Consider the following 27,427-nt stretch of genomic DNA (forward strand, 5'->3'; position numbering starts at 1 on the left):
TGGAGAGTGGATAAACCCCCAGAGGTCCCTGCAGTTCATGTCTACCTCCCAGTGTGTTTCCATTATTAGTTAAGTTTCTCATCCCTGTGACAAAATACCTGATAGAAAGCAGCTTAAGGAAGAAGGGTTTGTTTTGGCTCACAGATTGAGGGTATAGCCTATGGTGGTTGAGAGGGAGCCAAAGGTAGCTGGGAACATTGCACCCATCAGGGAGCACAGAGATGTGAAGGCTCTTGCTCAGCATGCTTCTCTCTCCCCCTTCTTCCCTGACAAAGAAAGAAAAAAAGAAAGAGGAAGTAGAAGAAGGAGCGAGAGAGGGAAGAAAAAAAACAAAAAAAAAAGGAAAGAAAGAAAGAAGGAAAGAAGAGAGAGAAGACGAGAGAACGAGGAAGAGAAAAAGAACATGAAAGAAAAGGACCTTCCTCTCCTCTCTCTATCTCTCCTCATCTCTCTCTCTCTCTCTCTCTCTCTCTCTCTCTCTCTCTCTCTCTCTCTCTCTCTCTCTCTCTCTCTCTCTCTCTCTGTCTGTCTCTTTCTGGTCCAGGACCTCAGCCCATGCCATGGTGCTACCCACAGTTAACCCTCTTTTGGAAACACCCTCATGGACATGCCCAGAATTGGGTTTCCATAGTGATTCTCAATCCCGCCAAGTCGACACCTAAGATGAGCCCTCAAAAGCACATTGAGAGTAGTGCTCAGGCAAAGGTGGTGGGTAGGCTTAGCAGTAGTTCATATGACAGGAGCAGACCATCCTGCTTTGTAATTAAGACAGGAAATCACATAACTGTGGGAACAGAAGCCTTCTCTTCCAGTCTAGAGATTTTTCTCCAGAAAAAAAGGAAGAGAGCAACTCTGGAAACATAAAACAGGATTGGGTTGAAGATTGAATTATTAATTTTCACCAAGTTTACTAAAAGAGGGTGTTAGATGATAACAGGTTAAAAATATTATTTTTAAAACTGAAGAAATGGTTCAGCAGCTAAGAGCACTGACTGCTCTTGCAGAGGACCTAGGTTTAGTCCCCAGCACACACAGGTGGCAGCTCGTAGCTGCCTGTAATGCCAGGTCTAGGGAGATCAGGCACCTCTAGACTCCAAGGTCACCTGGACTGGCCTGAACATATGAACACAATTAAAAATAATAAGAGTAAATCTTTAAGGATATTCATATCCACCATCTGTGACTGAACCTAAGTATCCATGTTGATGGAGCCCATTATTCTGATGTATGCTATGCTTATTCTTACATACAGATATTTGTCTTTGTGTGTCGTCCATGAGTTTCTGTGGATGCACTTGTCTGTGCATGCGTGTGTAATAACAAGAAGCTGACATCATATGTCTTCCTTTACTGATTTCCACCTTATTTGTATTCTTAGTTGTATGTATTTATTGTGTGTGTACGTGTATTGTGTGTGTGTGCATGTGTGCATGTGCTTCTGTGCATTTCCACATTATTATTCTTGCTGGTTCTCTCGCTGCTCTTGGCACCCACCATCAGCTCAGCTAGCTCAGCCAGCAAGCCCCAGGGATCCTCCTCTCCATCTCCACTGGTCGGCTCTGGGATTACAGACATGCACTCTATGCCTGACTTTCTACATAGGTTCTGGAGATCAAAACTTGAGCTTTCATTCCTGCGTCTGCTAAGCCATCTCTGCGGCCCCAGATGTTCCCCTTTTAATAGAGGAGGGAAATTATGCCCGAGATTGTAAGGTTAGTAGATTAATTATCTTAAGGAATATGAATGAGGAAATGGGACCCATAGCTACATTATCCTTTTGTTTTGTTATTTTTGTTTTTATTCAAAAGCCAAGCTATTAGCTTCTGAAGTCCTGGCAGGAAAAACGTCACCCCTCTCCTCTCCAAACTCGAGGAAATACAACAGTAAAAATAAAAGCTGTTTATCACTTTCTTTCCGTGGTCCGCCTAGCACAGTTCCCATTGCTTCCCAGCTCACCTCACCTTGTACCACTAAATAAAGTCATGGTGTCTTCCTGGCCTTAGCAATCACTACCTTGAAGTTAAGACATCATCATGTATTGAGTCCAAACCTAGGGGCAGAATTCTGTTAAATGCAATAAGCCTTCAGTGAGCATCTGAGAAACTGCAGCCTGCTAAATAATGGGAGAAGCATAATGGAAAACTCTGGCCCTCCAGCCTGGCTCTGCTGGCTGTGATCTTCACTCTTCACAGCCATCATTAACCACACAGCTGCAGCGTCAGTCCCTGCCACTCTCCAGGGAGCACTCACCTTGATCCCACCAGCGAAAGGACAGTCCGTCCTTGGCACAGTCTGTTGAAGAGAACATTCCTAAGCCTTGTCTTCCAGATGCAGACCTGTGCAGAGCACAGAGCTGGCCACCTACGTACTACACACACACACGCACACACACACGCACGCACGCACGTACCAAGAAAATGCTGATCTGATGTACAACTTGGCTACCAGCTTCCCTTACCTTGCTGGGTCCTTGAGTCTGCACTTGGTATTTTGTGCTAGTAGGAGGAGTGTGTCTTGGCTATGGATTGTGATCCAGCTTAGATCTTCAAGAACTTTGCTACCCCAACTCCTGCACACAGTGACTGTGGTTGATCTCACTGAAACAAGCTGAAATTTGTAGTATAAGAGCTCACGTTGCTCTGCTGATAAAGCTATATATATATATATATATACTATATATATATATAGTATATATATTGTATATATATGTATTGTATATATATATATGCACATATAAATGTGTGCACATACCCAGTACGCATACACATGCCTATACATTATTACAGTCAGCATTAACTACTAACTTGAAATAGCTTTCAATCATTTGATAAAAAACATAGTCTCCGTTGAGTAATTGTCTTCATCGAGTTGGTCTGTGGACATTTCTATAAGAGATTTTCTTGATGCATGAAGGAGAAGTACGCTATGAGGGGTACTATTTCCTGGGCCCGTGGGCCTGGTTTGTATAAGAAAGATGGCTAAGCATAAGTGTTTGAGTGATCCAGTTAGCAAGCCCGACTGTGACCTGGAAGTATAAGCCAAATGAACCCTTCCTCCTCCTACATTGTTTTGGTAAGAGTGTTTTTAACAACATCAACAGATAGGAAAGTAGAGCATATACATATGTACATTTTTATTGAATATCTGCCCTGCATACTGCCAAGTGTTTATTGTAAATGAGAGCAATATCAACCAGGTAAATGTTCTCTGTGATGGCAAATAAGCCCCAAATGAGTCATGGCTCAAGCCTAGTAGGCATTGTTCTTTCTCACATGAAGTACACAAAAGCAATTTTGGCCCTGGAGTGGTTCTTTCCAGCTGCTGGCCTATGTTTGGTTGGCTTCATTTCCAACAACAGGTTGTTGTTTTTGGATTGGCTGCATTAAACCAGTGGAAGGGGGAAAACACATAGAGAACCATTTAGGAGATGTTCGTGAACCAGAGAAGGAAGGCAGGCAGGCATCTCTTACTCATATTCCATGAGTTAAAACTACATGCCACATTGCCAGTTCTACTTGCAAAGGAAAATGGGAATTGAAGTCCACCTGAGTGCCTAGAAAGAAGAGTGTTAAGATTCGCTGATACCTGGTCAGTCCCTTCCTGAGAGACATAGCAGAAATGTAGGGCTAGATCTTCGTTCTTATAGAACTGATCTTCTGGGGATAATAGAACCTAGGACGGGAAGTGTTACAGGATTTGTTCAGGTCCAGTAATAGTGTACAACAGATAACATGTCAGAGTAAGAGGACAGAGTGGTCCATCTAGATGGGAATTCATCTATGTCTAGGACGGATAACCTTTTAGATGGGGTTGTTTGCAGTGCAGTCCTCAATAATGTGTAGCGAGAACAGGAAAAGGATGCCGCAGAATGGTGGGTGAAATCATCAACTCAGATGGGAGAGGATGTGCTTCTGATATAGTGGGGCCAGGAGGGTGGGACTGACCTGATCAAAGAAGTTTGAGGCAAAGGTTCTTCCAGCTCTGTTCTAGAGATTTGGAGATGTGAGTTTGGGAGTCTCTGTTCCAAGACCAAATGGGATCTTGGTTACTAAGATCAAGTAACAGATGCTGTGGAAAAAAAAAAGAAAATCTTTCTGGCACACAGTTCCAGGATATAGTCCAGTATCGTTAGGGAGTCAACATAGCAGGTGTGTGTGTGTCTGTATCTGGTTTTGTGTCTGTGTGTATCAGTCAGTCAGTCTTTTCGTCTGTCTGTCTGTGTGTATGTGTGTTTGTGTGTGTGGCTTTGCTACCCTTTATGTCTAAAACAAAATGCATCTAGGAACTTTCTGGGGTAAAGATTTGAAGTTTAAAATGGATCATATAAGAGAGTGCATCCAGAGGGGCACTTCCAGTGAGCGTGAGCCATAGATGAGCTGTGATGGAGAATTTACATCTAATTAGGTAAACTCTAATTAGGGTTGTGTCATTCTGGCTTGCTCTCTTTGTCAGTGGCCTTGGTTAAATGTTCCATTATGGTTGTGGAGGAGGCCCAGTGCATAAAGTCCTCAACTTGAGTTTGAATTCCCAGAAACTGAGTAAAGCTGGGCACATCTGTATTCTCAGCCCTCCAACAGGGAGGTGAGAGGCAGAGATAGTAGGATGCGTGGGTCTCGTGTGGGCTGCAGAGAACAAGAAGCCCTGTCCCAAGCAAAGTGGAAGGAGAAGGCTAGCTTGTGCAGCTATTTTCAGATTGTCACATGTGCATTTGAGCAAATTTGCTTCTGCATTCTCTCTCTCTCTCTCTCTCTCTCTCTCTCTCTCTCTCTCTCTCTCTCTCTCTCTTTTTCTCTCTCTCTGCCCCCCCCCTCATAATGGGCTATACCCAGGAACTGTGCAAAAAAAAAACAAAACTTTCTTTGCTTGAGTTCCTTTTGCCAGCATATTCTGTTGAAGCAACAGAAAGAGAAATAAGAGAGGTCCCTATTTCAAGGGAATAAATTGATCAGTTGGATAAAAACCAATGGCACAATGCATCACTGAAGAGGGTAGACTTTGACACACACATACTCATGCAGGATGTGCAAGGGTGACATCATATATCTGAGAAGAAAGAGTGAAGCACAGCCATGAACTGAATGAGAAGTCAGATATCTAATCTACAGAGGACTCTTCCCTCAAATCACATGATCTACCACTCAAAAATCACCATTTCTTTTGTTTAATGTCCTTTCCCATAACTGCTTCTGCTCTTTGCATATTGATAAATGTATCCTTAGGTCTTAAAAAATATAATTAGTTTGGCACTCTCTCAATCTCTTAAACCTATATATGAATGGAGAAAATATAAGAACATCGTTTTCTTTCTGAACTGTAATGAGTGTTAATTGGGTACTCATTGAATATAATACACCATGACAGGTTCTGATTAGTTAACAATAGGGAACATTCTAATATTACCCACAAAAATCTTAGCTCCCAGAGAGAACTTGAGAAAGGAATTATTAAAATCAAACAGAAGCAATATCATTGTGCTAGTTACCTATTGGAGTCTTAGTAGTCTAAAAACCTTTGGATTTTCTTAGCAGCAGGTAGCAAGTTTTGAAAGTGCCTCTATAGATACATACAGAGAAAGAGGATACAGGTGTGAGACAAACAAGTCAATAGGAATTTGAAACTGTTGATAAGGACAACTGGTCTATGCTGAACAGGGGGGAGATATCATACAGTATACAGTATACATTGTCCTTCACAGATTTATTGAGTGACTAGCTAACCAAGTGTACAGGATTCTCATGAAAGTTTACTCTGGTAATAAAAACAGATGGATTAAAGTCACTTTAATGGAACTTACATTTCCTATGACAACATAACCAATTTGCTGGGATAAAATAACCTATACAACCAGTCCTCCTGCAATCTCAAATGATCCTAGCATTCCCTAGTGGAAGAGAATCTAAGACATTTCTCTCTCTCTCTCTCTCTCTCTCTCTCTCTCTCTCTCTCTCTCTCTCTCTCTCTCTCTCTCTCTCTGTCTGTCTAATCTATTTCTTTCTCTGTCCCCTCCCATGTGTGAGAGGTGTTGTGATTTATGTGTTGGGGGAAAACATGCAGGTGTTAGTCCTCACCTCCCACCTTGTTTGAAGCATGGTCTCTTATTGTTCACCACTGGGTGTACCAGGCTAGCCATCCATGAAAGATTCTCCTCTCCCCATCTCTCGTCTAACCAGAGAATTACAGAATTACAAATGCTTGGGCTGCCGTGTTCAGATGAAGTGGGTTCTGGGGATCCAATCTCAAGACTTCACACTTTTGCCTCAAGCCTTTCATGAGCTATCTCCCTGGGCTTTGGATCAGCTTCTCTGTGCAACAAGTCCACTCTATGATACAAAGGACGTTTTTGCCCATTATTTATTCACTTGATTAGAACATTCTGATGTCTAAAATCATAAAAGTAGTAACTAAGACAAACCAGGATAGAGATCATTTTTAAGTGCCACCAGCCTGGCAGAAACATGACACATAAATCATAGGTTTTATTGTATTTACAATTAAACAAATCAACTTTAGTGTCTACTGGAAAGCCTTAGCAATTAGTATAAAGATTAATATAGTGAAACATCTCTGCTGTAGCAGGTCTCCCAAACAAAACTGATATAAAGAATTCACTATATAATTGAATAGCATGTAAGTATTAATGCATAAAATCTTCTGAGTCCCCAGGTCCCTGATGTAATTATTTTCTATTCACATTAATTGTTCCAAGCAGATGACGCTAATGACTTTCAGCTGTAAAATGTGTTCAAAGGAAGATTTCCTAAGATCAGTGCTGTTTAAATATAAGGTCACTTTTATAATTATTCACTTAGATTTTTCAGCCATGCCTGAACATAATAAAATTAACCTTGTGACTATTTTTACTTTTTTAGTGAAACTATCAAAGGTTAATTTTCACACTAGCCAGCCAGCGTATAGGGTACAGATGATTTTCCTATTACTTACCAGTATTCCTCCTACTATGCCTGGTGTGTGTATCTGAGTGTGTGTGAAAGGCAGGCATCATCCGTGAGAGAAACCTGCTACATAAGAGATGTTTTTGGAAACAGTGTCTCTGATTGGCCTGGAAATATCCAAGTAATAGGCTAGGCTGGCTTGCCAGTGAGGCCCAGTGTTCCTCCTGACTCTGTCGTCCCAGCTGTGTGTGTTTGTAAGCACATACCACCATGACTGTCTTTAATCAAAAATTTTATTTTTTTGAAATTATAATACAATTGCATCATCTTCCCCTTTCCTTGCCTTCCTACAGACTCTCCCTTATTCCCCTCCTTGCTCTCTTTCAAATATTGGATACATTTTTCATTGTTAATATATATATATATATATGTGTGTATATATATATTCCTATATATATATATATATATATATATATATATATATATATTCCTAGATATATCAATACAACCTGCTCAGGCTATATAATGTCACTTTATGTATGTTTCTAGAACTGATCATTTAGTATTGGCTAATCCATTGGTGTGTTCTTCCCTGGGGAAGAAAGACTATTTTATATGAGTCCTGGAGATCAAACTCAGGATTTCATGTTAGTATTGTAGTACTTTACAAACTGAGCCATCTCTCTAACCTGCCACATCTTTTTTATTTTTCTTCTAAGAAGTTTGATAGGCAGACTGTCAGACTGTAAAATCGTGATTGTTGTCTATAAAAATGTATCCTGTAAATATGAACACACAGAGAGAACTCTGATGAGCAAGAATAGACTTGCATGCATTCCGACATGATTTCTCCTAATGGGAAATATCAAACTCTTAGAAAGCTTTCTATCCAAAGTCAGATTTTGAAACAAAGAACTAAAGCAATGCTACCCAACATCTCTGCTTGGTTTCACCCTAGAAACTTCCCTCACGTGTCATAGACCTCTCATCTGGAGATTTACTCTCAGAGGCAGGACGGAGCAGTTCGACACCACCATGGACAGATATTGAGCTGCGTGAGAGGTTCCCAGTTGTATCCATGGAGTGTTGTTTAGGTCGTTTTCTTCCTCCCAGTAACACTGATGTCACAAACAAACCACAAGATGCACCTCTGAAGCATCCTCAGGCAGATAGCAACACCTTCCTTTCTTGTGTTCTCTGAAATTCAATAACGTGTTCCCCAGCTGATAGAATAAGCAGAAACTGTCACTCTCTGAAGAAGTGTCGTAAATCTTGGCTTTGTCCCCAAGATAGCGTTTTGGGCATTGATTACATATCAAAGTCTCTGAGTAATGGGCAAGGGGCTTTTTATTCAAGCCCATGTCTCAAATTATCTTGCTCAATCTTATGATATATTATGTATGAACTTTTAAAAATGCATGGACTCTGCACTTTCCCCCCTGTAGTTGGGATTAGCTTTGTGCTTGTTTGGTAAAATTTGAACCATCATGGCTTTTAACTCTCATTGACCTAAAAAGATACAATTGAAAAAAAAAACACAACAGCCATATACATACATACTGAAAAATATTAGGCTTAAAAAATGACTTGAGCAGTCATGGATAACTGAACTTTTTGCCATATAATTTTATCCGTTGCAGATAATATGTTCTGTATTCAATATAAATATTCTCAAGTTAAAATACTATCAATTTCTATATCTGCGAAGACCTCACAGCCCCTGACCTGTACTGTGACCTTAAGATTATGAATCTTGCAAATGTATAGCTTTTATTAAAGAAACTCTTGGCTTCGGTCTCTTTGTTTCTATTTATCATCTGACTGAAACTGTAGCTTTTATATTGCAAGTATCATAGTAAGAATATCAGAGAATGTGAACCATTCAAGTTGGTTAATCCAGAACAGAATGAAAAGGACAGATTTGTAGCGGAGCAAACGATGCATTTTACCAGTTAAATGGATGTCCATAAGTTAATGTTAGAAATGAAACCCATATGCCCTTTCCACAAAGATGGCATTTAATAATTACCATCATGTGTTTCCATCGACAGCTGGGCTCAGTGGAATGTGTGGTGTTCTGTGGATTCCTGGCGGTTGGCTCCCTATGTGCCCCTATTGGACACTGTAACATTATGGCTAAGATTTGGGCTTGGAGTCTTACTTAATTGCAAAATACCTGATGAAAGTCACTTGTGTGTGTGGGGGGGGTACGGGCACACACACACACACACACACACACACATTCATAATAGTAACAACACCTAGAACTCTTCAAGTCCGCCATGTACCTGTTTAGCCTTCACAATTACCTGGTGTAGCAAGTGTCTCAGTTACCTCCACTGACCAAAATGAATACTGGAACACAGAGGTGTTAAAGTAACTTTCCCCCCAAGTTCATAGAGCTAGGATATGAGAGACGTTTAAATCAAACCTCAGAAATGGCCTCGGAGGTCAAGTGCTATAGAACAGCTATAAGCTATGGAACAGTTAATAGAACAGCTATTAACCAGAGTAGACAAAGGCTGGCTCATAACAGAAACGTCAGAGGAAGGCTAACTTTACAGCCATGGCGATAGAACTCTCTTCTACATGCCTTTTAAATTAGGCCATCAGTGGCAACAGTGGGCCAAGGATGGAGTTTGCCCAAATGGAGGATTAGCTCTACCAGCTCTTTATGGAGAATTTCTCTCTAACCAGCCTACACATATGTTTGATTCTCAATCCAACTTATTAGTGCTAGAGATGAAAATGGGTCCATAGAAGTGACGCTGAGGCAGAATTACCTTGCAGAACTCTGTTAGGAGAGGCGTAGGCTCACAGCTATAGCCCCCAAATCAGAGAATAGTAGGGAAGTTGGTCATGGTTTGCATTCTGCTAGGACCCTGAAGAGGTTCTTCACTCTCTTCAGTTTCCAGAATACAAAGAGAGTTCTGGCATCATAGCATAAACAGTATACAGGCTTTGGAGGGAAGAGAGGATTCAATTCTATAAGACGAAGGGAATGTCCAGTTCTTATTGACGTTTTGCTCATATCAGAAGTCCTATTACGGAACTGCTAGATCAGAGCCTTCAGTTGAACAAGGTTCCCCATATGATTTGTGTGCACATGAGCATGTGCATGTGTGTGTGTATTACTACACCTCTCTGCTTAATCTCTCTCGTTACCGCTAACGTCACATGATGTGGCTGACTTTCTGCACCTCCCTTATAGTGTTATACAGTATCTCTCTTGTGACTCAAGATCAACTCCAAGGGAGAGCTGGCAGTTTTTCCTCGAGTCTACTCATCTTCAACATTCTTGTTTCCTGTCAGTTAATTCATCCTCTAAAGGACATATGTGCTTGGGTAATGCCCAAGCAGGAAGGCTTCTGTTTTCTCAGGCTTAGGCATTGACTTGAGTTGTATAAACAGGTATAGTTTTGCTAGACAGAGTGGGTAGGGATAGGTGGGAGAGACAAGAAAGCACAACCTAACTTCTGTGCCTGGGAAGAAAGAAGAACAAAAAGTCACCAGAACCCGTGCAGAGCATGGAAAGCCGTTGGCGGCGTCTACCTCTCAGGCACCTGACGATGTGCAGACTCGGTTGCTCTGTGGAGAGTAGGTGAATCTATTGGAGCAAAGGCAGTTATAATTAACAACTGTGACCATATACATCTTATAACAAAGCATGAAAGACTTGGATAGAGGCCTGGGAAAATATTGAAGTAAAAGTGGAAGCTAATGTGATGTTTCTGGAACTTTACATAGGATGAGTGTTACATGTCTACACTAGCAGAGGCATTGGTATCAGGTTATCCTACAGAATGGAGCCAGTGAGGCTAAGGATGCAGTTCAGTTGGAAGAGGGCTTTCCTAGCATGTACAAAGCCCTTGGCTCCATCTCCAGCACCATATACACTGAGCATGGTGGTGCATGACTTTGAGCCCAGCAATCACAGACTAGCGGCAGGAGGATCAGAAGTGCAAAGTCATCATTGATGTTGTAGTTTGATTGTGAAACATGCCCCCCCCAAAAGTTTGTATGTTTAAACAATTGGTCCCCAGCCCATGGTCCTGCTAGAGGTTGGGGGACACTTAGGAGGTGGAATCTCGCTGGAGGAAGACAGTCACTAGTGGTGTGCCTTTAGGTTTCATAGCCTACAGGTCACTCACCTCTATTCTCTGCTTAAGTATGGAGACAACAGGACCAGCCAGCCTTTTGTTTCCTCCACCCAGTCCCCGCTGCCATGATGGACTGCATCCCTCTGTAACACCAGCCAAAGTAAATTCTTTACCCTCCAGGTCACTTTTGTTAGAGCATTTTGTCACAACAGGAAAGGTAATTGAGAAACTTGGCCACATAGTGAGCTCAAGGCCAGCCTAGGCTATATTAAGCCCTGTCTGGGAAAAAGAAGAAAAGAAAAAATGCATAGAGCTGTTGGCTGACTATAGATATCTGCTAAGAAACAAATAGACTTCCTTTAACTAAATTATATCTAACAATATATAAGGGCACCATTGGTAGATGATGCTGAACCCTGGATCTTGAGAAGTTTCTCCTATCATGACACTTAGTCCCAAATTTCAGCGGGGAGAAATAGGATATTAAAATTTCTTGGCATTTTCTTAAAAGATCACTTAAAGAGACCATTATGCAGCAAGAATAAAGTATCTATAGCGAGGCAGATGAAATGATTGAGTGTTATAGTTATTGATTAGCTAGCAAATAAAATGTGCCCTCTGTACTCTGTGAGGTTTTAAAGTTTGTCACAGGTACTCTCCCACCACGGCTGCCTGCCGGGCCCTGGCTTGGGCGATTTTCACCCTCATTTAGAATTGCATTTGCAGGACAGTGATAAGTACGCAAGTACTAATGGCACCCATAAAGTGTCAATAAATTGAATAAGTAAGAGGCTTCCACACCTCTGCAAGTGACACAAAGACAGATGGCTGCCTACTGGAGAGTTTCGGAGACAAGGCTTTCTAAAGATAGGCCGGAATCAGACGGTAATAGAGAGCTCTTATTCTCCATCGGGATGCTGAATTAATTTCGCCTATCCAGTCTGCAGAGTTCCATCTACTCCAACTGCAAGGTGGCTGTCCAGATGTACATGGGTGTTTGCCACACTAGCTGTTGCCTGTGCTTTATGTAGGCCCCAAGAATTCTAACCACCTGGGCCTTCTGCATGTGTTCCCTACTGTGAGCTGTGGGGGTTCTTATCACTCACGGGGCCCAGCAGATGGGTTACAGCGGAGATTGGTGACTTCTGAGCTCCGTGCCTGAGGCACGTGGCGTCATACAAGGCTGCACAGATAGATTGCAGCTGCACGATAGCTGACTTGGAATAACCTCCCAGTCAGAGGGGAACCAGTGGTAGAGCTGCCCACTCTACAAATGAAACCATTGAGAGAAATAAGCTCAAGACAGCAAATGTTGTAGCAGTGTATAACCTGATCTGGACCATTAAGTAAAGCCTATTGCTGATGCTCTTCAAACCTATAGCTAAGGATGTGTCTTCTTCTATCTGGTGCATTTGGGGTGTATTATTGTTGTTTTGTTTTGCTTTGCGTTGCTGGCTGGAGATTGAACCCTGGACCTCATATACGGCAGTAAAACATTCTCCTACCAGCTATACTCCCTGCCCCCAGTCTTGATTTGATATTGATTCGATCTCTTACACTATGGTTGGATAAAACGAGAACCTAGTGTTGTGATAATGATGCTAGTTTGAAATAAGTCGAGCACCTTCTGTAAATCAGATACTAACTATGTGCTTCGTGTCTAGAACCTCATATCACACCGTGGTAACCATAGATGCTCATCCCACAGTTGTGCTGACCATTTATGCTTGACAGTCCATACTACTGCGATTCATTTTAAAAGGAGGAACGTGGCTAGCAAAGCTAAACAGTCTCCCTGGAGCCACACAGGAAGAAGCATAGCCGAGGGGTGGAGGTGGGGGTTAGCTCCGTGGGTAAAGTGCTTGCCTTGCAAACCTGAGGACCTAGGACCTGAATTTGATTCCTAAAACTCACATTAAAAAACCAGAAACAAATAACCATAAAAAACAAAGCATCGTAGTACATGCTTGTGACCTCAGTGGTGGGGAGACATTTACCAGACAGCCTGGTCTATTTGGTGAGGTCTAGACCAATGAGAGACTTCTTAAACAATCACCCCGAGATTGTCCTTTGGTCTCCACATGCTTGAGCATACACATGCTTACATAGTCCTCCCCATGTAGGCCCCCCAAACATGCATGCGTGGCCCTCATGTATGGCAGAACCAAGATCTGAGCCTAAGGTTTTCTTGGCTCCCAAGCCTGAACTTCTAGCCACTTACTCTAAGTTCCTTAGGTGTTTCCTTCTTCTTAAGCCACGATTTTGCTCAGCCCTGTCCTGCTTTTACAGGAACACCTCCAGAATGCAAAATCAGGAACCCCTGCCTTGAGACACTCGGGTTCAGGGGGAGTCATCCCTGATCACCTCTGTCCTGGAAACAGCTGCAGCAGCAGCAGTGAATTGTCCCTGTCCAGCACCTGCAGCGAGTTCTCCAGTGACTCCTCCTACAAGTGGCCCGACAGGAAGCTCCTTGGGAAAAGGGTAAGGCTCCTGTCAGGCAAGTCAGCTTCACAGAACAGGAAGAGAATCCTGGGCTAGCTGGAACTTGGTCGTGGAGGCAGAAGGGGAGCTGGGAAGGAAATGACGATTTGCTGAATGTTTGCCCCACGGACCGTGGAGACTGCCACTCATCAATGCTCTGGGCTCAGAAAACACAAAGCGTGTTGGCTGTACATGAAAGAACTGCAGAGCAGACAAACAAACTACTGGGACAGGACATAGGGAGCAAGGTTTTGGTGAAAGGGGGATCCTCTTCCTACTCACATGCCAGGAATGTCTTCCCTGGTTCTTGTTTTATTTTATTACTCTATTTTATTTTATGTGTTTGTGTGTGTGTGTGTGCGTGTAAACACAAATGTGTGTATTTGTACCAATGGAATCTAAAAGTCAGCCTGTGCTAGCTGAGGAATTAGGGCCTGTCCATGTTGTTATTTGAGACACTTTGTCTCTAGCATGCAACTTCAACTTATCCATTTGTCTACTCCGACGGGCCGGTGAGCACCAGGGTTCCACCTGCCTCTGCCTCTTCAGGACTGAAATTGCACCCCCAGATTTTTTTGTTGTGGTTCTGGGGATCCGATCTCAGATCCTTGTTCTCAAGGATCTCCCTAGCCATCTCCCTAGCCCTTTACCAGGATGTGGACAGTCACTCCTGCAAGAGCACCTCCCATCTGCAGGGAGCTCACAGGGCTGCAGGAACCTCTGAGCCAGCTCCCTTGCATATTGGAATAAGCCAAGTCTTTCAAAATAGCAATTTTAGCAGCTCCTCAACTTGAAGGAAAGCAAAGTACACCAGGATAGCAACTACAGATCTGAGTATGGAGGGGTGAGTTCTCTACAGTCTGGATGAGTTCTTTCAGCAATTTGGAAATCAAGAAAACTCCAGGCGTTATAGACTCCACTGGTGAGGGAGTAGCTTTGTCATCTGCTGAACCAGAGCTCTGAAAAGGATTCCAGCTTGCATTTTGAGGCTATTCCTATAGCCGCAGACTTCTAATGCCAAGCAGAGAGCAGCTGCTTTATGTAAATTGCTCCCATAAGGAGTATTAATGACTGCCAGGGCCCTGGCCAACCAGAGGCTCGGATGATGGTCAGGGAGGTTTGCTTGTCTCACTGTGTTCCTCAAAGTTACTGGCTCCCATGACCCTCTTCTAATCTCACTTTGTCTCTTTAAGGATTGTGTGTATGTGTAATTGTGTCTGTGTGTGTGTTGTGTGTATATATGCACTTTTGGCAACAGAAGCCAAAGAGGGCATTGGATCCCTTATAATGAGGATTTTGGGAGAGTGTGAGCCCCCTCCCCTCAATTTGGGTGCTGGAAGCTAAATTTGAGTCTCCTAAAAGAGCAGCTAGTGTTCTTAAGTGCCAAGCCCTCTCTTCCACCCTCCTCTCACTTTATTCTCAGACTGCTTCCCCCTCTGTCTCCGATGACCTTTTTTTTAAAACTTCCTTTATTTGTATGTGTGCATCCATGTGGAGGTGCACGTGTGTATGCTGGTACTTGTGTGTATGTGCATGTTTGTCTGTAGGCCAAAGGACAGCCTCAGGTGGTATGTTTGGACTCTTTTACCCTTCATTTTTTATTTTTTTTGAGTCAGGACCCCTCTTTGATCTAGGACTCTGGGAGCAGGCTAGGCTGGCTGGCCAGCAAGTCCGGGGAATTTACTGAGTCTGCCTTGATAGGATTAGGAATAACATTAACCACTACCATACCCAATTTTTTTATTTGGGTTCTAGGGAACTAATTTGTGTCCTCATGGTTACATGACAAGAACTATCTGGAAATTATACCTACCCATCTAAAAATAATTGGTGGGCATGCTTCTAATTAGGGCAGTCTTTGATCTACAAAAGCAATCTCTCCCCTGAAACAGGAGGAAAAAACCATTTAAGATCCTTCAGGGACACTCAGGTAGCCATCCAGCCATAATCCAAGTATACCTGTGGCAGTTTACAGCCTGTGATAACTCACAACACACACTTAGTTCTCAGGGTCCCAGCTAGCTCTGTGTGGACCCTCGAGACATTTTGAAGTTATATTTTTTATAGAATTTCTGCAGTTTGTGCCTGGTGTCAGGTGTTCATTTAGTATTGACTTACATAATAAATCACAGGATTCTGAACAGGAACACATTGTTAAATTATATAATAATGTGTGAGTAATAGCTTTTTTGAGCTCACAACTATTTTTTAAATATCATTTGTTGTAGAAACAGAAAAGCTTGTATAAAATTCACTAGCCTGTCGCAACAGGGAAATCTGGCTCTTAGAGATTCAGTTAGTACCATATGTGGCCCCCTCTTAAAAGTACTGTACAGATGTTAACACACTTAATGCTAATAACTTCCTTAAGGTTCTGTTTTTTTCTGTCTGTGTGTATATGCATGTGTACATGCTGAGTACATGTGTGTACAGATGTGGTGTGTGTGTGTGTGTGTGTGTGTGTGTGTGTGTGTACATACAAAAGCCACAAGTCAACCTCAGTTATAATTTCCTTCATGCCATATACCGAGTTCTTTTGGCACACAGGCTCTCACCCAACCTGGAACCCACCAGTTCAGCTTGGCTGGCTGGCTGCAGCAAGCTCCAGGGATCTACCTGTCTCTGCCTCACCTGTGCTGGGATTCTAAGCACGTGCCTCTGTGCCTGACATTGTTTAAAGTGGGTTCTGAGGGTGACACTCAGGCCCTCATGTTTACACACACATTCTTGGCTGACTGAGCTATTCTCCAGCCCTGATTCTTCCCAGTTTTTAGTTAAGAAAACCAAGGTTCTGAGAATGTAAATATCTGACCCTAGACCACAGTAGTGCATGGTAAAACCAGGCATTTTTTTGCTGTTAATAGTTCTGTTATCCTGACCTTGTTGAGTCATCCTTACATGCAGAGGGCTTAGACCTGTTATTGGCATGGAGTTATTCCCATGAACACCCACAATGCCTTCTACTAAAAATCAAATAAAGCTTAATATTTTCCTGCCAAGAGATGGAAAGGTACTAAGGACATTAAACCCTGCCCCTAGCTTATCAGAAGCATCTTTCAGTCTTCTGTGCCGCTCCCTAAGATCTCTCATCCAATTTTGGTGAACAAAGAATGTAGCAATTTCAGGAAATGGGCCTCCCATGTTCTCAGGTTCTCCTACTACCTTTCAAGATTGGTGCAAACTTTTTTCTACTCACTTATAGGTGTAACCTCCCATGGGAGACTTTGGGGGGGGGGCTGTGGTTTATCCCACCAGCAGATCTGCAGCCTCTGGCTTTAGTGGCATATTAAAACACAGCATGAACAGGCTCTGGCTGAAGAGAAGAGGTGGCGGGTAGGAGTTGAGCTGACCTTCTGTGTGTTAAGCAGCTCTGCTGCTGTCAAGCTCTTTCGGACCCTGTTTTCTGGCTTCTCATCCCTGATCTTAGTGTGACTCTTGGGACCATGCGAAATCTTAGAAACACACACTATGGAAAGGCCATTCTCTGTTCTGTCTAGAATACCCTGACTCTCTGGTGGGATTTCTTCTGACTTCCAGAGGAGCTTTGAATGGTGCAGTTTCCTAAAATTAAAGAACGAAACTCCAAGACGAAAAAGGCACTGTCAGCAAAGCACATCTGTCGGCAGCAGCTCCAGGCACTGGCGGGTTTGCTGAAAAAAATAAATAATTGGACTTCAAGACAAATAAATGTGTGTGCTGGAGATAGCAAGAGTAAATTTTATGAAAATGGCTTAGATATAATCCAGTGTCCACAGCTTACAAAACAGCTCAGGTTCTGATGGAAGATGCTGGTATATTGATCCTCTGAAATAGCCATATTTGTTCCTAAAGTCATCCACCATTAGTCATTTTGAAAAGTCCCCAGCAGGGATGGAGAGATGGCTTGCTGATGACGCATGTATACTGCTCTTGCAGAAGGCCCCAGTTCAGTTCCCATCAGCCATATTGGACAGCTCACAACCACCAGCTCCAAGGACTCTAAGCCCCTCTTCTGGCCCCTTATGCACACACCCACACAGAGATACATGCACACATACTTGTGATTTAAAACAAAGTTATAATTTCTCAAGTAAGTCAGACCCTCAGTGTCCCAGTGTGCTAGCTAGTTTCTTATTTAAACTCTAAAATGCCATTGGAGAAACACTACCAAGAAAGCCAGTGATTTCTGTTTAACACTAGATAGTATAGAAAGAAGACTGGATGTTGAGCTAGATGCAGTGATACAGCATTTAAATTAAGAATGGCAACCCAAGTTCATATTTCGCTCTAGCCACTCTGGAATGGAAACAAATTTGACAGGGTTATGGAAAGTTACGGAGAAAAAAGCTGAGTCCAAATGTTTGCTCCAAATCTTCTGTCTCTGAGACCTGTCACAGAGCAGGCTTGCTGGACATCAGAGTCCCACAGCAAAAGGAAAGAGTCATAGCGTCTCTGGCAGTGGTCTGAAGATGAGGCCATTGAAGGAGCATGGCAGTGGTTGGTATACAGCAGGTGCTCATGGTGGTCTGAAGATACAGTTGAAGCAGCATGCCAGTGGTTGACAATTCAGCAGGGGCTTAATGCGCTTTTGTTTACTCCTTTGCTTTTCTGCTTCTTGTTGCCAATTCTGTGAGAAAACACAAATGTGGGGAACACCATCTTTCATTGCCCATGTACTATGGAAATAAGACTGGCATTCGGGTAGGTGCAAGGGCAAGAAGCTGAGCTGCTAACATCAGTAGGAGAGTAACGGCCACAGGGATGGTGCTGCTGATGCCCAGTTATGCATGTAGATATGCACATATTTGCATGCACATGTACGTGATAACTTCAGATCCCGTTCCCAGACATTCACAGAACTATCAGATGTTGGAGTGGCATGCTGAGTTGTTTCCTCTCCTAGCTCCTTCCTCTGCTGTGCCTGGACTCCTTACAGTGAGGCTGTTCTGCCCATTCCCGAGGTGCAGCTTGAGCGCTTACTTGACTTGGGTCCTTGGCCATTCTGTTTTTTCCACCTGAAAGATAGTAATTCCCTGAGAACTTTAGGTAAAGCCATGTGTCATTCGAGGACTAGTTAAGTTAAAAACAACAACAAAAACAAATGATCTTCCTGTATACCTTTCCCCATCTCTTCAGACAGACCTATGAACCTCTAAATTAGCCACCCTATTCCCACTTCTCAAATGTATTTTTTGACCTCTCACTCTGGTTGAATCTTCTACTTTTAAAGACATATTCTTAACATTCCATTTCTTTATTTCACCAAGCTGCTTAGCACAGAATCTCGCAGAATCAATGTTTGCTGCATAGTTAGCATTGTACAAACTGTGTTTATATGTGAATATTTATCACCCACTTACACAAATTAAATCTACGGAGGGGCCTTTCCTTTGTTTATTTGAGATCCGTTTGGTTCAATCATCTCTGACATCTATTTTTCTTTCCTAGCAATCATCACAGAACTGGGATAAAAGACTGAGTATCGATTCCTCGCTCCCAAGTGGCTTTGCCAGCCCTGCAGATGAACTACCTCCAACCCGCATCAAAGAAAGTCACATTTTGGAAGGGCTGAGGAAGCTACAGAAGCGGAAAGTGTTACTTGAACCACCGTCGGTGATAACCAAATGGGGCTATAAAGATTGCATGAACTCGAATGAAGGAATCTATTCTCCAGGAATAAAAAATAGCAGCCTCAAGGAGTATCCCTCCTGCCAACCACCTGGCTCAGGGATCCCCTGCAAGGGTCTCCATCATTCCTTTATCTATGATGCAGATTCTCGTGAGAATGTAGATGAAGACTCCCCACCCTCAGCTCTGCTGCAAGCAGCTCCAAGCCAGAGCTGGAGGATCCAGGGCAGTAAATTAACCCACAGTGTTTCAGACAGTCTATTTAGCTGGGAGCCACACGGAAAATACTTTTCAGAAGGTACAGCTTTAGTTCATACGAGAGAAATGCCTGAAAGACTAGTTCGCTGTGCTAGCCACTGTCCCTTGGACAGGAAGTTATGCCCCAGCATCCACCTGCCCTGGGTGCAAAGGGACAGGGACCCACACAGGGACCATGTGGCCCTGAACCTTCATTTTTCAGACACAGATGATAATGAAACCCTAAATGAGCTGCATATAGAAAGCAGCGATGAGAGAAGTCCCTCAGACCTGTCATTGACGGGGGACACAGACAAGTCCATGGAGAACATAGATGGGGGATCTAGAAAGTCTGAATGGGGCTCTCAGGATGTGGAGGAAGAATGTCTCACCCGCTCAGAGACAAGGCCAAAGACGTTCAGTTTCATCAGGCAGCATAGGGTTGTCAAGAGGACCTCTTCGGAAGAATGTGTCACAGTCGTATTTGATGCAGAAAATGGAGAGCCCGTGGAGTTTAGCTCCCATCAGACTGGAGTTGTCACTGTGACCAGGGATGAAATTTCCATCAACTCAGCCCCTGTTGGACCCTCAGAACTCACTCAACTTTTACCTCAGGGAACTACTCCTTTACAGCCAGAAGCAACCGCAAGAGACTATCCTTTCCGGAAGAGACCTGAAGAAGAGACTGAGAAAAACATTCCAAAAGACGAGAACACTATTCCCACAGCTCTGACTGACTCCTTTGACTCTCAGACTATAGTAACTCAGAATTACCCACGACCAAAGCCCGCCAAACCAACACAAAATGTAGCCTGCCAGAGTAATTCTAGACCTGGGGCAAACATGGGTGTCTATGCAAAGCCGGGTCTGACAAAAATTCCTTCCAGAGGCAAGTCTTCACCTCAAAAATCAAAGCTGGTCAATCCTGCGCCAGCCACACTGGTCCCTTCCAGTAGCTTAGTGACTCATGAAAAGACACCAGCATCCCCTCCAGGGAACCCTTCGCAGTGCATAAAGACAGAGAGTCCTGGCTCTTTCTGTGATGTACAGCCAGAATCACACATTCCGAACCATCCCACCCAGCTTCCTCATATCCCCAACATTTCCAACAAGAAAAATTGGATTCAGTGTCCCAAGAGTCAGGCTCCAGGGATCCAGTCACAGCATCTCGTGGGGAGCGATGACTGTGACAGATGCCCCACGAAAGCCAAACGCTGTGACTCTGGGTCAGAGTCAAGAGTGAGGTCTCCCTCCCCTCCACCCACTCCAGGGAGGTCAGTCTCCCTCCTGGTCAGAACCAGTTATGACTATTCACCGCAGCCATCACCTGCCAAACCCAAAACTAGGGTCCCTAGGGACACTGGAGGCGCAGGGTTGAAATCCCCACTGTTGAAAGGATCCTCTGTTCCTGTCATCTCTCCCAGTCCAGCTGTGACAGAACCACAGAAGAAGAAACCTTCTGTGGCCTCCAAAAAGCCTGCTTTCCCTCCCACTCTTCCCCCTACGGATACAGTGGTACATGCCCGACACCCTGAGCACACATCCTCCAACTCATTTGCTGCAATGGCTACAGGACCTCCAAAGGTCTCTCCAAAGAGAGGCATCCCCAAACCTCCTCCTCACCAAGCACTTGGAACCACACACATGGACACAGAGTTACAAATACCCAAGACTTGTCCTTCAACTTATGAACTGCTAGAGGTAGCATCCTCAAAAAACCTGTCTCCAGGGAGAAAAGAACAGTTGAGTGACAGCTCTGTGATACCCCATAGGCCTTCCTTCTCAGGGACGAATGAGTCCTTGACATCTCAGGTTAACAGTCCCTCCCCATCTTCCTCATCCTGCAGAAGCCAGGGCATGTCACAAAGCCGTCAAAACCCTCCCGAGAAAGGACCGAAAACTCGCCTCCCTATAGGACTCAAAGTTCTCATGAAGTCTCCTCAGTTGCTCAGGAAAATGTCCATGGTGCCAGGGAAACAAGAAAAGGATAGTTTAAATGAAGCTTCTAGAAGTTCTGTGACTTTGAGCAAGTCTAATCCCAAGGACTCCAGAGATCCAGCGAGCCTGGAGACCTCAGGACATGAGAGAACAGCAGCCTTGCTAAGCCCACCATGTCTAGACAGTTTAGCTAGGGAGCTTCCCTTTGAGTCAACATTGCAGGGGTCCGTGGAAAGCAGCACCTCTAGAGCTGATGGAAGAGAGGGAGTGGAGAACAGATCTGTGAAAAGATCTTTCTCCTCCAGCAAGCCACACCTAAAGCCAGCTCTAGGCATGAATGGAGCCAAAGCTCGGAGCCAGAGCTTCAGCATCCACTTGGGAGAGAAGCCCTCCATGGCACCAACAGAAGGGCCGGGCAAAATTCGAACTCAGATTATTACCAACACAGCTGAGAGAGGCAATTCGCTCACCAGGCAGAACATCTCCATGGAAGGGTCCCCAAGCAAGACCCCCTGTGTCTCAACATCTGATAATCTTCCCAATGGAGGGAGGCCGCTGGAACAGTCCTTCTCCAGACAGGGTTCCCTCTGTAGTACAGGGAGTTCTAGCAGCCAGCATGGAAGCCCAAGCAAGTTACCTTTGAGGATGCTCACAAGGCCAGAAGAACTCCCCACCTCTGGAGTGGATGACCAACAGATCTATAATCAGAAAGAATGTCCTGGGGTGGAGGTGGTATGTGAGCAATCCAGCAGTGACCACCACAGGCATCCATCCACCCCATCAGACTGCCCTCAATCCCCACAAATCCCAGGGAGGATGCAGCGTCCATGCAATTTAGAAACAAATGGGATATCCAAGCTAGAAACTTCTGGACGGCATCCAGATGCTTCTCCAACTGGGACTGGTATCGTGAGCCCAGAAGCCCCCCTCTCACCCTCCATTGAAGAAAAGGTCATGTTGTGCATTCAGGAGAATGTGGAAAAGGGCCAAGCACAGACAAAGTCAGCTTCTGTGGAAGTGAAGCCCAAGGCAGGGCCTTCGTTCACCAGCTGGTTTGGCTTTCGGAAGAGCAGACTTCCAGCTCTCAGTAGCCGGAGAACGGAGGTCTCCAAAAGTAAAGTGGAAAAGAAAGAAACAAAACTAAAATCGGAGAGGAAAAAAGAAAAGAAGAAAGCCGAAGTACAGTCCAAGGCAGAAAGTGAACTGAGTAGGAGCACCAAGGCGGGCACCACAGTGGCAGATGGTCAGAGTTCAGAGGATGGTTTGCCAAGCACACACAATCTCAAAGCGTCCCAAGACATTTATAATGAAATGAAGTTGGAGCCAAGAAATAGACCCAGCCCTGCTGTGTGCTCAACAAAAGACGCCTTCATGACAGAACTTCTAAACAGGTAACACTGGAACTGAGGAGGGCAATGTCAAAGGGTCCCCCTGTACCTCCAACCCAAGGAGAGCTGTTTATCCCTGAGCATTAAATACCAGCCAAGCATAGTCTCCACACACACAGATAGCGTAATCTCTTATACATTAGCTATAATTTAAACAGTGAAATAAAAGTTAGTAATAAAATGATAATTTAGTTCATGTTTCTTTCTTAACCAAGCCAATGGTCTTTGAAATTAAAGAATGGTGAGTTACATCCAGGTTGATAGTGATTCAACCCACGCCAGGAACCGTGAATGTACCCACATTGCATGAAATGGAAGAAAATTACACACACGTTTGAAAGCATGCCGGTTTCATTGATCGCATTGAGCAAATGTATACTTAGAACTTTCCAGAAGTAATTACTTTTCCTGCCGATCTTAAGCCAGAAATGTATTTAGCAATCACCCTTTGGCGTTGTAGATTCTGTCCCTCCCCAAAAGCAATTATAAAAATAAAATAGAGGCTATGGGGAGATATGTCTCAGTCAGTAACGTGCATGACTTGCAAGCATGGAGACCTGAACTCCATCTTCAGAATCCACATAAACAAAAGCCAAGCGTGGTGACAGCTGCTTGTAATCCCATTGCAGAAGACACAGAAAGAGACAGACCTTGGACTTCTCTGGCCAGCCAGCCTAGCCTACTTGGATGTTTCAGGCCAATGAAAGATTCTGTGTCATAAACTCAAGGTGGATCTCACCTAAGGAATAACACACAAGAAGTTATTCTATAACTTGTGTGTGTGTGTGTACTGTGTATCACCAGTGCACACAAACCTGTTTGTGTGTGCACACACACAATAAAGTGTAATAAGATAAGTTATTACCCTTGCAAATATAAATTGACGCACTAGTGAAATATTTGAAGCTATTTTTGCTCAAGGCTAGAGAGCAGCACTTCCCACTGAAAGGTTTCAAGACAAAAAGCCATGCTGAGGTTACCTTAAACATTAAAGGGCTGGGGAGAAGAGCGTGATTGAAAACGGCCGATGTAATTTATCAGAGGAATCACTTTCTACCTGCAGAGTTGATAAGAAAGGAGCGCTCCAGACAGAAAGTGGATCAAAGGGTGTTTCCTGCAGGAGCCTGTTAGAGGGCACCTCCCAGGGCTCCTGTTTCGCCAGCGGCCCAGTCAGCACTCGAGGAAGTCAAAAGAAAAACATCAAAACCAAAGTCGATATGGAAAAACCAAGAGAATCCCTGGTAAGTGTTTCTCCGTGCTGGCTAGAAAAATGCTTGGTTCTGAGATGTTCTGGTAAAGGGGGAAGGGAGGGGAATAGAAATCCGAGAAACAACTGTTTTTTAATCTCTCTCTCCCTTCGCCCTTTCTCTCTCTTCCTACCTCCCTCTGTCTTCCCCCTTTTTTTCTCTGTCCCTCTGTGTGCATTTGTATGTGAGCATGGATGCCCAGGTGCTAACATGTATGAAGATCAGAGGACAACCTGTAATATCCATCCTCCCCTTCCACCTTGAGACAGGATCTCATGTTCACGGTTGCATACAGCAAGCTAACTGGCCCCCAAGGTCCCCTATTTCTCCTGTCTCCACACCCCGCCTCCATCTGGCTGAAATTACAGACATATACTACTATCCCCACCTTTGCATGGGTACTGAGCATCCAAACTCAGGCCTGGGCCTTCACACTTAACCTAGCACACATTTTAGCCACCGAGCTATCTGCCTAACCAGAGAGATAAGATTTTTAAAGACAAAAATCCCCATGTCCACTGCTGCAGGTGCAGCCAACCCTCAAGTGGGTGTGGTTCCATCTGGAAATACAATTAATTCTCTTCTCTTCAGGTCTGTCTTCAGACAATCCTGTAATCTCAGTACTTGCCAGCACGAGATGCTTTCTATGTCACCATAGAACAATGCCCAATGCTGGCAATTTGTTTTGATGACCCCAGCATTAATGGCCACAAAGGAGGAACAGGATTGGAGATTTGAATGTGCCAAATAACTTAAGAAAGTGTTGGGCTGTTTTGATGTTTTAAGTGCTATTTACTTTTTATGGAAGTTGTGCACACTTAGGTAATTCTACAAAGAAAGAGAGTAATGAGCTACATAAAACGGTGGGGCTTTTAAAGAAATATTTCCCTAAGATAGGCCAGTTTCGTATGCTATTCTTTACATTGCTCTACATTGTACTTACTCTCCTTACAGTTCATTATGTGCCATGCGATTGATTCCATGAATTTTCATTGTTCCAGTGGATATGTTTTATAGTACTTAAAATGGCAACATATTCCCAACATAAATGTTGGGACCGAGGAGCTAGCTTTTGCCATGCAAGCATGCTGACCTGACTTGGATCCCTAGCCCTCATGTAAAAATCCACACCCGGCGGCATGCTGTTATAACCCCAGCACTGGGCAGGGAGACACAGGAGTCTTTCTGGAGCTCCCTGGCCACCAAGTCTATCTCACTCAGTGAACTCCAGGTGCAGGGAGAGACCTTGTCTCAAAAAACGTAGATAGTGACTAAGAAAGGCATCCAACATTAATATTTGTCCTATGTGCATATGTAACCATATGTACCGGTGCATACACCCTCACAAACTTGTGCACACATACCCCCCCAACATCACTCACACACACACACACACACACACACACACACACACACACACACATGCACGCACTCACACACACATACACACACTCACCATATGCTGGAAAATAACTGAGAAAGACACACAGCATTGGGCTATGGCTGCACACATGTATGCACACCCACTACATGTGCACAGGTACAGCCATTTTGATTGGTGTTCACACGCTGATGAAGCTTCCCGTTCTTGGGTTTGGGTTTCACAAGCACATCTGAGACAAACACACACTGAAAATGTTTTTCCTCAGAAACCTTTTCTCCAGAAAGCTCTAAGGCCTTTTCTTCACGCTAACTTTGTTCATTTTCCACCCATTTTAGCTCTCGGCTCACATGACATCATACCTCCTTTGAAAACACTGATGTCCCTTGCATTATAAAGCCACAAATTATAAGTGTATCTGAAGCTGCCCTTGTAGTGTCACTGAAAGGAAAGAGAGAGATGCTGCGTGGAGAAGCGTGCAATATGCTGGAAATTCAATCCTGCTGATGGAAGGCTCTGATAGCCCGGCGGAGCCCCTTATCACAGGCACTCCATTTAACTATGCCCCATTTAATATGTCTCTGACAGCTTAGGGTCTATCTTCACTGTACAGCAGGACCAAAAAAAAAAAAAAAACAAAACAAAAAAAGCCTGTGTTGAGCTTTTATAATTTCATTTTTGTTTTCTTATTACTTCCTAATGCTAAAGTAATTTAACATGCTTTCCTTCCTCATCTGAAGTCATTCGCAGGGTGAGAGTAGGAACCTCTGCCCTTCCCGTGTATCTGCAGGAAACACTCTTCATACTGTCTGTGAAGTACACAGATTACCTAACCAACCCAAGTACACAGAATCAAATGGGATATGCTAATTTTTCTCCTTAGCCAAGAGAGGAAATTAGTCATACTGAGAAGGCTTTCAGTATAAAGGAGTATTATTAACCTGGATAGATGGCCAGTGGTGTCTCTGTGTGTGTTCAAATGCTGGGCCTCAGTTTTCATCTTGACTGAGACAAGGTCTCTTGTTTGCTGTCGAATCGTCTAGACTAGCAAACCTGTCTGCTTGTGGGAATTCCCCTGTCTCTGCCTCCTATGTTATTACAGGCACACTGGGTTTGCAGATCCATCCTGCTGTGTCTATGTGTTTGTGGCTTCTGAGAATCCAAACCCTGGTTCTTATGCTTGTGGAGCAGGCACGTTTACCCATGAGTCATCTCCCCGGCTCATTCTTTAGAAATGGAAAGTATAATGCTAGTGTTTGTTCCTTCTGTTTGCTTGCAAGTTGGGCTAAGATTACTAAGTTCAGGAAAGACCATGCTGTGGTCTCCTTTGAGATAGTAAGAAGTAGCAAAGAAAGCATATTTGTTATGCATTATCATCCCATGTAGATTAGATGCAAACTGAAACATATTCTTAGACCATTGCTCATTACTGTGAATATCCTTGAGCGCTTTAAAATTTAGAGTTTAAGGGAATTCTTCTTCTCCGGGGCTCAAGGTAAATTTGTCCTCTGCTAACTTTAAAGTGTGTTGCAAAGAAATATTCTCAAAGTAGTTGTTTTGTTGGAAACAATAGTGATGGATAACACCATAGATGTCACAGCATTGCTGTGAATCCAAATGCTGCTTCATTGTCAAGGAAACTCTTAGTCAAGGGTTTTTTTCTTATTGCCAGTGATGGCATTGAATCTGGGGCCTCACACATGGCAAGCATGTAACCTACCCCTGAGCCATGGCCTCAGCCTTAAAAGCACTGCTCTAAAACCTGCCAGCACAATGCACTGTGCATCTTCAGTCCTTGAAAAGTGAAATGGCATTATTCACAAGAGTCCCTAGGACATTTTAACCACTCCAGTGCTTAGTGATCGTCTTCACTTCCTTTCGACCGCTGTAATCAAACACCCTGGCCAAAAGCAACCTAAGGGGGAAAGGGCTGATGGTAGCTCACAATTCCAAGTTATCATCCGCTGTTTTGGAGGGAAGTCAAGGCAGGAACTTCAGGCAGCTAGTCATTTCACATCCATGATCAAGAGCAGAGAGAAATTAATGCACACAAGCTCACTTGGTTGCCTGCTTGTGCTCAGCTCAGTCCCTCCACGCTCACACAGTTCCATAACCCCTGCCTTGGGAATGGCACTACCCACAGTGTGCAGGGTCT

General features: G+C 43.8%; 1 protein-coding gene across 1 annotated transcript in view; it reads left to right on the top strand.

The window, feature by feature from the left end:
* Positions 1 to 27,427, top strand: part of Nckap5 (NCK associated protein 5) — a 799,776-nt gene that overhangs the window by 665,020 nt on the left and 107,329 nt on the right. The window contains exons 10-12 of the mRNA XM_038349244.1: positions 13,283 to 13,474; positions 18,902 to 22,647; positions 23,708 to 23,885. Of these exons, the coding sequence (XP_038205172.1) occupies positions 13,283 to 13,474; positions 18,902 to 22,647; positions 23,708 to 23,885 (4,116 nt within the window). The remainder of the gene's footprint in view (positions 1 to 13,282; positions 13,475 to 18,901; positions 22,648 to 23,707; positions 23,886 to 27,427) is intronic.

This window comes from Arvicola amphibius, chromosome 12, assembly GCF_903992535.2.
Source record: "Arvicola amphibius chromosome 12, mArvAmp1.2, whole genome shotgun sequence".
In the NCBI taxonomy this organism is placed as follows: Eukaryota; Metazoa; Chordata; class Mammalia; order Rodentia; family Cricetidae; genus Arvicola; species Arvicola amphibius.